The sequence below is a fragment of the Corvus hawaiiensis genome, chromosome 2 (genome assembly GCF_020740725.1).
Source record: "Corvus hawaiiensis isolate bCorHaw1 chromosome 2, bCorHaw1.pri.cur, whole genome shotgun sequence".
Taxonomy (NCBI): domain Eukaryota; kingdom Metazoa; phylum Chordata; class Aves; order Passeriformes; family Corvidae; genus Corvus; species Corvus hawaiiensis.
Window position 1 is genome coordinate 56450734 of NC_063214.1, and position 13434 is coordinate 56464167.

At 40.0% G+C, this 13434-nt stretch overlaps 1 protein-coding gene across 2 annotated transcripts in view; it reads left to right on the plus strand.

The window, feature by feature from the left end:
* The window catches only part of LOC125321816 (complement C4-like), a 53341-nt gene that overhangs the window by 30911 nt on the left and 8996 nt on the right, over window positions 1-13434 (plus strand). For both annotated transcript variants that reach the window (XM_048295164.1, XM_048295163.1), the window contains 14 exons: window positions 26-238; window positions 1100-1151; window positions 1589-1669; window positions 2722-2925; window positions 4426-4501; window positions 4932-5088; window positions 6404-6499; window positions 6817-6985; window positions 8422-8588; window positions 9034-9192; window positions 9832-9891; window positions 10361-10454; window positions 11171-11339; window positions 12975-13062. In XM_048295164.1, coding sequence (XP_048151121.1) covers window positions 26-238; window positions 1100-1151; window positions 1589-1669; window positions 2722-2925; window positions 4426-4501; window positions 4932-5088; window positions 6404-6499; window positions 6817-6985; window positions 8422-8588; window positions 9034-9192; window positions 9832-9891; window positions 10361-10454; window positions 11171-11339; window positions 12975-13062 — 1785 coding nt within the window. The remainder of the gene's footprint in view (window positions 1-25; window positions 239-1099; window positions 1152-1588; window positions 1670-2721; window positions 2926-4425; window positions 4502-4931; window positions 5089-6403; window positions 6500-6816; window positions 6986-8421; window positions 8589-9033; window positions 9193-9831; window positions 9892-10360; window positions 10455-11170; window positions 11340-12974; window positions 13063-13434) is intronic.

Genomic DNA, 13434 nt, shown 5'->3' on the forward strand with positions numbered 1-13434 from the left:
CTTGGGTGTTGCCTTGTCCCCGCAGGTGGTAGTGAAGATGGATGCAGTGAAGGGGCTGTGCACCGCAGAGACGACGGAGAAGGCTGTGCAGCTGCCACTGCTGGCTAAGGGGAACTCAGCAACACCAGCCTTCTTCTCAGTTGTCCCTCTGACTGTGGGAGAAATTCCAATTACCATTATTGCTTTCGACCAGGATTCTGGGCACAGTGATAGCATTAGGAAGAATCTCAAAGTTGTGGTAGGTATAACTAATTGAGGGCAGGCACTTCACAAACGTGTGCTTGTCCTCAGATACAACATTCACAGGCAAACAAAGATGTTGCATTGATTATTTAATACCTTAGCTCTCTTTCAAAATTATAAAAAGGAGGAGCCTTTAAGAAAAAAATGATGTTTCAAGCACCAACACAGACTCATTACAGTATCCAAGCCATCCATTGAGGGCTTTTTTCCATCCACACAAAAAGTGCAAAATATGAATCCTTACACCCCTGATATCAGGGGATAGCCATGTAGGTAAGGATATAAGGCATGGGATGCTGGGAACCTGCTGTTGTTAAAGGCCATAACTTTTGTAGGTATAAACACAGCCTCAGAGTTCAATGCTACACCAAAACATGAAAAGTAACTGTAAAATTAGCTTTATTAAAACTGGAAGTGTAGGAAGACAAATGTGAGCAATCAGAAGGAAAAAAGTTTAAGTCTTACACCAAAGACATACTCAGAATTTCATGGATTTCATACATGAGGGGTTTACAAACACGAGTCCCTCTGTGAACGTGACTCGATGGGTCACAAAGCTGAGAATAAACTTTGAAGTTTAATTTTGGGGGGTTCGATTTGGTTAAAGGAATTTCATCCAGGGAAATGTTTCAATAGTAGCACAAAACATTCAGGAAAGTTTATTAGTATTTCTACTGGGAAACTGAAATTCTGATTTGAAGGTTGAGTTTTACCTAGAGAGAAATCTCCCTTCAAAATCACTTATTTGTGCCACCTGCTGGCCTAGTGCTCGTATGGAGCTCACGGGTTTCCTGCAGCTTAATTTCAGCCATGAGCGCTTGCAAATGTTTTGACTTTTCTTTCCTTAATTGTGCAGGCTGAAGGTGTTTTACAGAGAGAAGAAGAGACCATTTGCATTAACAGTGGCTGTAAGTTACCCAAAAGGGTTAGACACAGATGTGGTTTGGTGTAGGAATGAGGGGTGAATGATGGGCGCAGTGAAATATTTCTTAATGCACAGACGTTCCTTTGGCTAACCAGAACTTGTCAGAAATCTCTCCATCCAATAAATAGCAAAAGACTCATGAAAGAAAAAAGTAAAAAAATTCTAAATTTTTAGAGTTGACTTATTTTTCTTTTGTTTTTCAAGGTATCATTCTTTATATATTAACTGGGCATCTATTTAATTCACTAATGGGTCTTAAAAGGTGTTAAAAACAAGTTTTGTTTCAAGTATAAAATATTGCTAAAGACTGAAAATTAAATCAATTTAAGAAAGATAAGTATATTTTTTCTAAAATTACATGGTATGCTGTTTATTTTTTTAAAGTCTGGATGTAGATATCTATTTATTATTTATTTACAGTGAAGTCCCATACTGTGGACCTGAACAGACCATCTAACATGGTACCGGGTTCTGATAGCCACGTGTTAGTTAGCCTGAAAGGTAAATGTCATTTTTTCATCAACAGCTTCTCCATAGGTGACAAGGCACAGGCCCCTCTGTGCTGCTCATTCCTGCATGGCAAGTCTCCATTCTCTCCTAGTTTTCCTGTTATGACTCAAGTGGTCTGTGCTACATGACCAGGTCATAAAATAAAACATTCCCAAGGTTGATCCAGTACCTTTTCCTCTTTCTAATTACTCCTTCTTACTTGTAGTGGATGTAATAGCTTTATGAGATCCATCCTTCCTCACTGTGCTCGGGTCAACATTATGGGAAGGCCAGAGGTGAAGGGAAGAATTCATCTTCTCTAATAACCCCACGCTGCATGTAGGGCTGTAGAAATCTGCTTTAGATTTCAGAAATAAGGATGCCAGACTCTGATGTATAGGTTCTGAAGAGTTCTGTTTTTCTGAAGAGGAGATATGTGCAACCATATATTCATTTAATGAAATATAACTGTATGCATATATATACACTCATGCATACGTATTTTAAAAACATCTATTAGCAAGCACTTTTATTAGTGATAAGTACTTTTTTCCCCCCCCAGGAAATGTAAAAGAATGCATTTGTGACACAAAAGGTATTAATTTCCATTTCAAATCCCTGTTCTAAAGTAAAGGGATCTTTGAATTCATCAAGTTATAAACTTGCAGAGAAAAAAAAGACAAACACAAAATGTTTGGCACAATTAATGCACAGTCTTTTTATCCCTCTGTGGGAGGATCAGGGCTGGTTTGACAAGACTTTTCCAAACCTGATACACCAGTCTTTCCCCCTTCCCTTGCTTCCCTGCCTCCAGTAGCCTCAGGGCTTTTTCTCCTTCATATTCCTTCACTGGGCCAGCCTCCTTTCTCCAGCTTTCCCAGGGCCTGACACCTCATCCTTGCCCTTCTTCAAAGAGCTTTATGAAGTAGCTAAAAACAGTGTTTAATAGTGAGGAGTATCAGGCCATGCTGGAATGTCAGCCTACAGTTATTATCACCTTTATTCATATTACACCGATCAGTTTTACATAAGGTAACTATTACAGCTTGTGTTTTTTACCACAGGGAACATTATGGACGAGTCTGTTGAAAACTGTCTGAGTCTCAGTGGAGTTGAGAAGCTGATTCAGGTGCCCACAGGCTGTGCAGAGCAAACGATGGTGAAAATGGCCCCTGCAGTCTATGCTATAGAGTACCTGGATGCCAGCGAGCAGTGGGTGAACTTTAACCCTGAACGGAAGCAGGAAGCCATTGGTATGATTGAAAAAGGTAGGCAGAAATAAAAACAGAAACAAAACAAAAAAACCCAAACCAACCAGAAGCCAAAGGATGGGATCTGTGTTATCTGTTTGCACTGTGCACTGGCTGAGGCTGCTTCCTGAAGGAATGCCCAATGTCTTACCCCAGCCACACAGAAATGCCCCTGACTGTCTGCAGACAGACATGAGAAACAGAACTTGTGAAGAGGGCTTGGGAGACTAATTGCCAGAATCTGACACTGGGTGGTATTGACATTGACAGCCCATCCTCTCTCTTGCCTAATTTAGAAGTAGAACATAAAATCTGAGCCGATCAATGAAAACTCTTCTCAGAGTAAATGAACAAAGGCCAGTTATTCTTTGCCTCCCAATGTTCAAAATCAACCAAGGTAAACCACATCCTAAAAAATGCTTATTTCTCCCCATGGATCACAGACACTGCTTAGGATAGCCAGCTGGGATGTAGACATCTCTGCCAGTGGCTATCAAGAGGAATATGACAAAAGAAATTCCCAGTGCTAATCATGATATTGACGCCTTCCCTTCCCCACTCCTGTATTCATCATTACATAAGCTAGAATGAATTCAGCAGCCTTGGACCGAGCCAGGGAGGGAGTTTCCTTAGGGAGAGGACACCTGTAAGTCTGCTTCTGGAAGACTCCACTCCAAGATGAGATCCAAAGCTGGTATTAAACATACAGCAAAGCCAGGACCACAGTATGTGGAAATGTCACTAACACAGAGTTGTCAGTATTGGAGCAGGTACAGCTGATCTGTCTAACTGTAGTGATGTGCTTATGGCATAAAGCAATACAATGCACCTGTCATTATGATCTTCAGATGTGAGGCACACATTTTATATGTGATAAATAAGTGTATAAATAGAGATTAAAAGCATGCTAGCAGTTGCTGCGTGGAGATCTTTGCCTATTTATCCAAGACTGCCAAATGTGACGTGAGATCCTGCTAATTAAGTATTTGGTATTATCATCATCGTTTAGTCCCTATATTATGGATTCTTATTGAAGTTCATCAGAGTAGAAAATGAATTGTGTGGCTATGATACAAACTTCATCAAGATAACAGCAGTCAAGATCAGAGGCCACAAATTATGATTTCTAAGCCTGTGTCTGACCCAATAGATGATGTTTTGTGTACTTTTTGATTCAATGTACCATAAAATCAACAGCTTGAAAAGTTGTCAATAATGGGAAATAATTTCCCTTTATTCACAACACATAAAATGTTTTGTAACCATAGGTATCTGCAGTTTTCAGGTTATTTTCAAGGCTCAGTTAAGTCAAACAAGACAGAGGACCTTCTAAGCCTGATCATTTTTCTGTGAATTTCTGCTGACCCAGTCATTTCCTCCTTACACACCAGTGAACACCTCCATGAACTCTTCGACCAGTCAATACAGAATGTATCCATTATAATACAAGTGATGTAAGAAAATGTCCAGTAAATATGGGTGTTCTCTGAACAGTTATGTGCTCTCCTGTTCATGCAGGTTACACTAGACTGCTTGAGTTTCAGAAGGAGGATGGCTCCTATGGAGCATTTAAAGAAACCCCCAGTAGTGTATGGTAAGAGATTTTTTTTTTCCCTGGGGTTTTATTTTTGGGATTTTATTTTTGTTTATTTGGTTGGTTTTTTTTCAATTTACCTCTAGTATCATTTGATGCATCAGAAGCTTTTCTTTGGCGATGGACTTTGAAAATCTGGTGGTTGCCTAGGTACTTTTGTCATGAATAATCAGCCACAAAATTCTCTGAGCATGTTCAGCCCTTGGTGAAAGAGATTTCTACTGAGCCACTGATTATTTTGCATTTGCCACAGAGTAGAAATATTCATGCTGATGTTGAGCAATAACTCACTAGGTTCCAATGAGTGCACTATACTGAATATGAGTCTGTGCATAAAATTAGTATGTTTATCTTTCTGTCAATATAGTCAGCACATATAAATTCTATAAATACCTGTCATCACAAGTTTGGAAAATTTTCCTTTGTGCAGGTTAACTGCATTCATTGTTAAAGTACTCACAAGGAGCAGAGAATACTTCAGTATCCAAGATAGTCACATAATCAACTCCATTTCCTACTTGGTTAATCAACAGCAGGCAGATGGTTCATTCCATGACCACCACCCTGTAATGGACAGGTCGATGCAGGTAGGTTATCCATATTTAGAAGAATTTGTTGTGCATTTAGGGCTATGAGGTATTGAAAGGAATATTCTGAGTTGTTGAGTAACAAGAAATGTATCTAAAGAAAATAAATCTGTAATGTAAGTACAAAATCTTTAATGTAAAATTAATTTGTTAACAGGTCTGCAGGTCTGTTATGTCAGATGCATAGCTAGCACTTCATCACCTTTATCTTTTTATCCAGTCTTAGCTACTTGTTTCACCTATGCCTATAGAGCACTTAGAAAATTAATTTTGAGGGTCATGTTTGGTGAAAAAGTATGTCTTTTATTGCCAAAGGAAATAGAGTGTAGAATTGTAACTTCATTTTGAAGGGGTGTCCAGAAGATCAGATTGTACAGGACCATGTCCAGATGGGTCTCAAGTACCTCCCAGTCTGTCTGGGTAAACAGCTTCAGTATTTCACCACTCCCATGGTGAAAAAAGAAAATGATAACACTTAGTCAGAATTTCTAGTTGCATATCTTGGTCTACACGTCCTCTATAACTGTATAGAAACACAAACTTTTTATACTGCCCGTGAACTTAGTCTAGGAAAGTAATGTGCATCTTCCAAAACTCATTGGAAATGGAGTGTAGTGACCATATATAAAAGAATCATGCATTAATATTACTAATGATCTGTGTCAAATAGCTAGTGAGGCTTTCACCCTCAAAGCCAGTTTCACAGCTGATGTAACACTATTGGGGAAAAAGAAACAAGTAGCTCAAGGATTGGTCAGAGGGTTTTTTTGACCTGTGTTCAAGCTGAAATAATCTTACATATACTTCAAGAACTTTCAGGGGAAAAAAGCTAATGAGGGCACTGTGCTTACTTTACCAAGAAGAGGGATAAGAAATGATCTGGTATTGGTGTATAAATACCTCTATAGGAGAAAAGTTCTGTCTGCAAGGTAGAGGGCTCTTTAGTGTGTAGAGCAGCACAGAAATGAAAAAAGACCTCACCTCCCTAGTGATTGGAAATTGAAACCATGAATGTTTCAATGAGGAATTGTAAATTGTTAGCTGTAAGATAAATAACTAAATTTTTGATTATCAACTGAAGAACGTGGCAGTTTCCTTATCTCTTACACTGTTTAATGCAAACTGGCTGCCACCGTAGAAGACATACCTTAGAGGGACACATATTATTGAGAAAAATTTAAGGCTACAGATACATGGTACATGATCAGAGGGTTTGCATAGAAGATTCTTACCTTCATGGAAAGTGACTTTCTAGATTTAATCACAAGCATGTCCATGCACTTCTAACTTTTCCTTTCCATGTTTCATCTTTCAGGGTGGCATTAAGTCAGCAGAAGAGGATTTGGCAATGACAGCCTTTGTAACCATAGCATTGCAACAGACCCTGCGTGTCTACCAGTCACCTGATGTGGTAGGAAGCCTGACTCTTTAAATCTGCAGGCTCTTGCACGGGGGCATATCCACCCTACTGTCTCTTGGAGAACTGCGAATGAAGAGTTTAAAATCTGCTCACATCTGTGGTGGATAGGAAAAGATGCCATGGCCTAATATACAACAAGGTGTTTTGAGCTACACGCTCCATCATCAGTGGCTTTAATCACTAAGCAAATATTATTATAATTGTCTTAAAAATTACTACAGTGAAGTATTCCAATTTCCTGGTATTCTTGCCAGAAGTTACAGTAGGTCTCAGTGATCTTTACAAATGGATCCATTCTGTTTCCACAGGCACGAGTGATTACAGGAACAGTGGCTTACATGAAAAATCAATTTTCAAGAAATACTGACTGCTATTCTACAGTAATCACTGCTTATGCTCTGACACTTGTGCAGTCTGATAGTGAAGATGCTCAGTTTGTGAAAGAAAAATTAAGGGACTGTTCTTCTTTTGATGGAGGTACTGGTAACCATTCTTAACAATAACTTTTGGAAAGCACTTTTCTTAATTGAAACACTCTGAGCACACTTACATGAACAAAACAAATTGAAGTAAATTAAGAACAATTAATTTTATACAACTGTATGTATGTACATACAGACAACTGTATGTACATGTGTACTTAATTATTTAAATTGTATAATTAAATATTTCAATGTTTGAAATTTTAATATGTAATTTTTGTAATTAATAGCACTATAAAGTGACAGCATAATGAAGCTTGGATCATGACCTTCTCTGATTCTGGAATTGGAACAAAACAACAGTAACTATTCATTTATATTTTCTGCTTCCCCTGGGAAGAAAAAAAAGTCCAAGCCAAATGAGAAAGAAGAAACTTCATATGAGAAAATAGTAACATACAGGAGTAGTCCAGACTGGATTTGTGGTCAAGAGGGAGGTGTCTCTTCCAGCCCACCTGCCTTCAAAGCCCCCCATGAGTTCTGAGTGCTTTGTCCCAGCTCCCCATGGATGTCACCACTTACCCCACAGGGTGACTGCTGAGTCAGTCAGCTGCACGGCCATCCTGGTAATTCCTCCCAATGCGTTTGGTAAATACACTGCAGTTTAACAGCCCCAGTTTAAGCATAGGGAATATGGTTCTCCTTAATCAAGGCTGGATTTGTGGCCATAATTAATACTAATATTAATAATTATGCCTGAGGGACCACCAGACACAATGCTACCTCTCCATCAGATGGACATCTCTGTACAATGGGATCATTAGACTGTGATGGTTGGAGAAGTCAAAATCAAAAGTTGTGGGTTTCCTTTTCCATTTTCTTTGCTTGCCAAGTGATTTGTTGCTCTCACAACAGCACCCGTGTCTTGTGGTGATGCCTTATCCTGGTCTTAAAATCAAGAGTCAAACACGGTTAGAAGGGAAAAAGGGTTTTTACCTTGGTATTTATTTTAAGGATCCTTAGGTGCACACGTCCAGGTCAAATGCACCAAAATGCACCCCGCAATTCCCCCAGAAGATCTGGTATAACATTATAGGTTTTACTGATTAGCATATCTATCAAAAATTCCCCAATGAGAGGCTTGAATGAGCCCACCTCCCCAAGGAGCCTTCCTCTGCATGGTTCTATCTTGGTTTACAGCATGTGTTCTGGAGAGGACCTTGGAGTCTGGGGCACACTGATCCCTACCTATGAAGCTTCTAAAATGTTGAGTCTCTCAGCTTGACAAACAAGTCCAAGAATGCAGGTAAAAAGCACTAGGAATACAGAAGTTGTAAAAAAGGTAAAACGGGTATAAAAGAAAAGGCAAAAAATCTTCATGGCATCAGTGGTTCCGCAGTGCCATGACATGAAATATCCACTGTGTAGAACAATAGCGATTTTTGGCAAATGTCTCTGCCAGTGGCATTCAAGACTGAATTATTCTTGCAGCAAAGCAGCAGCGCTACTGGGGAAATGGCAACAACGCAGTCTCGGTGGAAACCACTGCCTATGCCCTGCTTCAAACTTTGCTCCTGGAAGACATGGAATATGCCAGGCCTATTGCTGCATGGCTGACAGAAAGAAGGAACTACGGTGGAGGGTACTGCTCTACACAGGTGCCTGACCACCAGTTCAGGGGGAGTCTTAAGGGGAGGGAAGGAAATAAAAGTCCCATAAAAACTTTTTCATTTATATTTGAAAGCATCATAACAGTTAATTTTCAACTTCTTTGGTGTATGAAGCACTTAAGATTTTGAATCGTTAATTAGCAATGGGCCCAAGTAAAATAGTTAAAAGCCAGCAAAGAAAATTCTTTGTCTTCATGAAGACATATGACAAACTAAGGTCAGGACTCCAATTTGTTTACAATTTTAGTGCTATAAGAAGAAGCTGGGAAATTAAATGAATAGTCTGTGCAGGTAGGAACAGACAAATACAGGAGCACTTCAAAGCAGCAAAAAGCATAAAACTGAATTCAAGGTGGCTGATAATGTCATCTCCCATGTTGTTGAAATAACCTGGCATAACTGCTAGGTTTTTTTGCTTTTCTTTCTCTCCTAGGACACAGTGGTGGCCTTAGAAGCTCTGTCAGCATACAGCATACAGACACTGAACACTGTTTCCACTGACCTGACTGTCAGACTGGGAACACCTGGAAGGCAAAATTACTACAGCATTGTTCTGACTGATGCCCATGAAGAATTTCAGAAGCAGCTAGAGGTACAGAACCACCATTTTTTTTAACATTTTTGCCTCAAACAGGAGAATTGGATCATCTGGCCTGAGTTTTGTCATGTTAAGCAACCATGAAGTAGCTGGTTTATAACACCTTGAAATAATTTAATCTCTAAAACAACAGAATCTTTTTTAAGTTAAAAAAAAAAAAAAAAACAAAGCAAAAAAACCAAAAAAACACCACCCAGCAGGTGCTTAGCAGCACACTTGAGAGGTGCTTTCCTGCCTCTTTGAGGACTTTGGTGATGTGAATCTTTCCCAAAAGTGAAGAGCAGCCAGGAATCCAAGGGAGCCAGGATTCCCTTTTTCAAGGGAATGAGGAAGAAGGGGAATATTCTGATCTTCAGTGTGCTGAGAACTGTGAAAATGGGAAATCCAGGATACAAAGGAGAGAGTGAAGTTGCTAAAATATATCTACTGGGCCCTAAAACAGCACAGTAAGATGCAGTAACACAGCACACTTAAAATCTCATGAGACTTGAGGTATAATTCCTTCCATAGCTAAAAGTTTTCCCCACCCAGATTTGGAGGGTAAAGGCATAGAAGACTGTCAAGATGTCAGGAAAACAATAGATCAAATGCTGAGCACAGACTAATAATCTTTTTTTTCCCCTTGGTTTGCAGTTTGAACTTGGGAGAAAACTTGAAGTATCTGTAAACGGCAAAGGAAATGGGACAATGAGTGTAAGCTGTAAATTCACAATCCAGAGCCCAACTGGACTTCTTTTAATCCCTTTTTGAAAACAAAGTGAAAACTTACTTGTCATGGCCTCAACCTTTGTGTTCCTACCTCCAGAATTCTAAAATTTGTGGCCTAAAGCCTGGCCTTATGAACAGTCAATTTTTCCTGTCTTTAACTTTATTAAATGTATAAAATGTCAGGGGTGGTAGAGGGGGCTGGAGTTTGAAAGACCTCTTTGTGGTTGGGAATGGAGAGTGGTTATCTCAAAAGAGTCCCACATCATTTGCGAATTGCACATGGGACCTGCTTATATCCATGAGAGTCCTCTGTGACCAGTTTGTGCTACTGGGGGACTGGTCTTTCTCTCCACACTCCCATGTCCCATCACCATGTGTAGAAGTCCTGGATGAGTAAATTCCATGTCATTTAAATGATATTTTTAGTGGCTTGCTGTTTATGTGTTCATCTTAGATATTAAAAATGTACTGGTCGCCTGAGCTGAAGAACAACACCTGCAATGATTTGATTTTGACAGTGGAAGTGGAAGGGAGCCTGAAGTACTCTGGTGAGCGAAAGGTGCAGGGGTTGGGTCTCAAAGGTGACACATTTGGCCAGCTGCTAATAATATTTCATAGCTTTCCAGCCTTGGAAAGTGGGAACAAATGAATGAAACAAGGAAAAGGAGAAGCCCCTGAACTCTGCCTAGCTATTGCTGCATGTACCTTATTATTCTTATTCTTATTTTAAATAGTATAATAACTATCTGAGTGACTGTAGGTGCAGCAGGTACTTAACAGTTACACAGTTACAGTCAGACACTCTCAAGAAACAGGAGGTGAGCTCCCTTCACAGAGGGGAAAGCCCAGCTCAGTTCCCTGCCTAATAAGGGACCTACCGTGTGGGCTTAAACTCTTTGAGGCTGATCTGTCATAGGTCTTTCATATGAGCAAGGATGTGCTTTCCATCCCCTGAAGTGTGTATTCATCATCATCTCTGTCTATGTCTGCATTTTTTTCTGTTTGAATTGTTAACTTTTGGAGGGGGGGATTGTCCTTTACATATTTATGCATAGCCTAAACCCCATTCTTAGCTAGATTTGTTAGTTTTTCTTACTATAGTTACCCCTGAAATTCTAACTCTGAATGAATTGGAAACTGACACAGTGAACTGTTATAAAACTCACAGTGATGGCATGACTGCCCAATGATATTTATCATTATACCAAAAGGAGCCAAGTTGCAGGCAAATTTGTGCATGGCTGACCGTGTCTCTCACCTCCAGAAGCTGAATACTCTGATGAAGACGATGATTATGAGGACTTGACTACGTCAGGAAACAACACATCCGAGACGCTGTCTAAAATTGATTGGTTTGATATCCGGAGCAGAAGAAAAAGGGATGTGACTACTCCCAGCAAAACAGAATCCTTGCAATACAAAGTCTGTGTCAGGTAGGTCTGCAAGATCAGCTCTCCTTTTGTTTTTCTCCTTTGTCACGTTCTTCATAACCACAAGCTCAGCATCCAACCTAGTGACCTTCTGTGAGTGTGCATACACTGTGAATGTGTGTCCTCCCTCCCATGGCAGGAGAAAAGGTTTCCACACAATGGATGAGGTTTATTTACATGGCTTACTTAGATTTCAAATGCCCACTGCAGATTCTGTCCCATCAGACTCTGGGGAGACTCTAAAGCACCTGGCAGGCTAATAATTTGAAAGAAATCTTTTATTAAAAAGGTAAATACAGCTAGAATGCAGTAGTAACACATTTACAGAGTTTCATCGCTTTCTGGAGAGATACTGTTGCTTCCTTTGTGGTCACACTCTGGCCTCATAAAAAAAGAAAGTATGTCTAATACTATCTAGGAGAGCAGAGGGGGGTAGACGGGGTTTCTGTTGTGACAAGAAGTTGGCAAGGGCAGAGGTAGTAAAAAAAGAAACCCTCCCATGCAGCATAATACTGAAACACCTGTCTTTGTTCCCATTTACAGTCTGGCATTGGTCTCAGAAGCAAAAATTTGTGGCTATCCTGGGTTCCTCTTCTAGAAAGGAACAGGATGACAGAAGCAGGTTTTGCTCCCCAGTAGAATTCTGGTTTTCTACTGGCTTTGGCAAAGCCCTGAAGACAGTGGTTTTATCCCCCCTTCCAGACAGTGTCATGAACAATGGCAGGGGAGAACTGAAGTTATCCTCATTCCCAAGTTTCACTCTCCCTCATTAAGCACATATCCAGTGAATCATGTACTGGCCAAAGCATCATCTTCCCCGTAAATTGCTGTGCACCATTTATCACTCCCACATCCACTGTTCTGCTGAGTGTTATGCCGAGGCTTAGACAATAGTGTGAAACTCCTTGTAGTTAAGACTGGGAGAAAAACTGAAGGCATGAGTTACATCACCATTCTTCTTCCCCACACTGTGGTGCACCCCTTATGGGAAAGGGACAGTGCCAAAATAAAAAGTTCTGAAGTACCACTAAGTGTATGTAAAATATCTCATGTCAAGGCACCCTGTGTGAGCACAGAGCAACTTCGCTTTCCAGCAATGACACAACTACCCAATATTAGAGAAGGTGAAAGCAGAAAGATTGGAAATCCAATACATGTATTTAGTGGATAATTACAGCAATGAGGATTTTTGCCTCAGACAGAAAAGGTCATGTAAATTTGACTTAGTTTGTGAAAAATTTGGATAAATTTATTTCCTATCTCCACTTTGTAGGCAATAGAGAACAGAGACTTTGTCAGTATTGTTTATTTCCCTGTCTTCAAGAATGCTTTTATGGTGGAATGAGCTGTTGTTTACAGGTGATTTTTTTCTGCCTCTCAGCTCTAAGGAAAGTCTTTATGAGAAGCTCAGGCAAGGCACCTGGGTTTTTGATGCCCATTTGACTAGTTTAGATGATTCATTTTACCTCATGACTCTTAGTGAATTAGGCAGCTAATTTTCAAATTAAAATCCACTTGGGAAAGTTAAATGGAGCGGAATGTTTTGCTTCACCTTTAGCAAGCCTGAAGATCCAAACTCTTCAAAGCAACCTGGCTGTTCAGTGCAAGTGTTCACTGCTGACCATCTCCCTTATAAAGGTCCACAGGTTCCAAAGCACCAAAGATGTCCCTGGTTGATCTCACTCTGCTGAGTGGGTTGGAGCCGGACACGAAGGAACTCGAACAGGTTAGAAACACATTTTTCTGTGCAACCTTTTATAGACCCTTTAGAAAAATTTTCTTTCAAAATATTCCAAAAAATCCATAGAATAAACATGGGAAAACAAACAGATGATGGATGGATGGATAGATAGATAGATTGATTGATTGATTGATTGGTTTTCACTATTCTCATTCTAATACAAATATTTGCTGAATTTATACAAGAAATGCAAAGCTTGTGGTGAACAGAGTTCAGCCTTCTTAGTCCCTTGTAAAAGAAATTGGGGCAGGGCTCAGCAGGGCACTAATGTGCCTCTCCTTATCACATATTGCTGTCCTGTGACGCACCAGGACAATGCATCCTGTGCTTGCAGAGCAGAAGGCAAGTAGTCTTTTA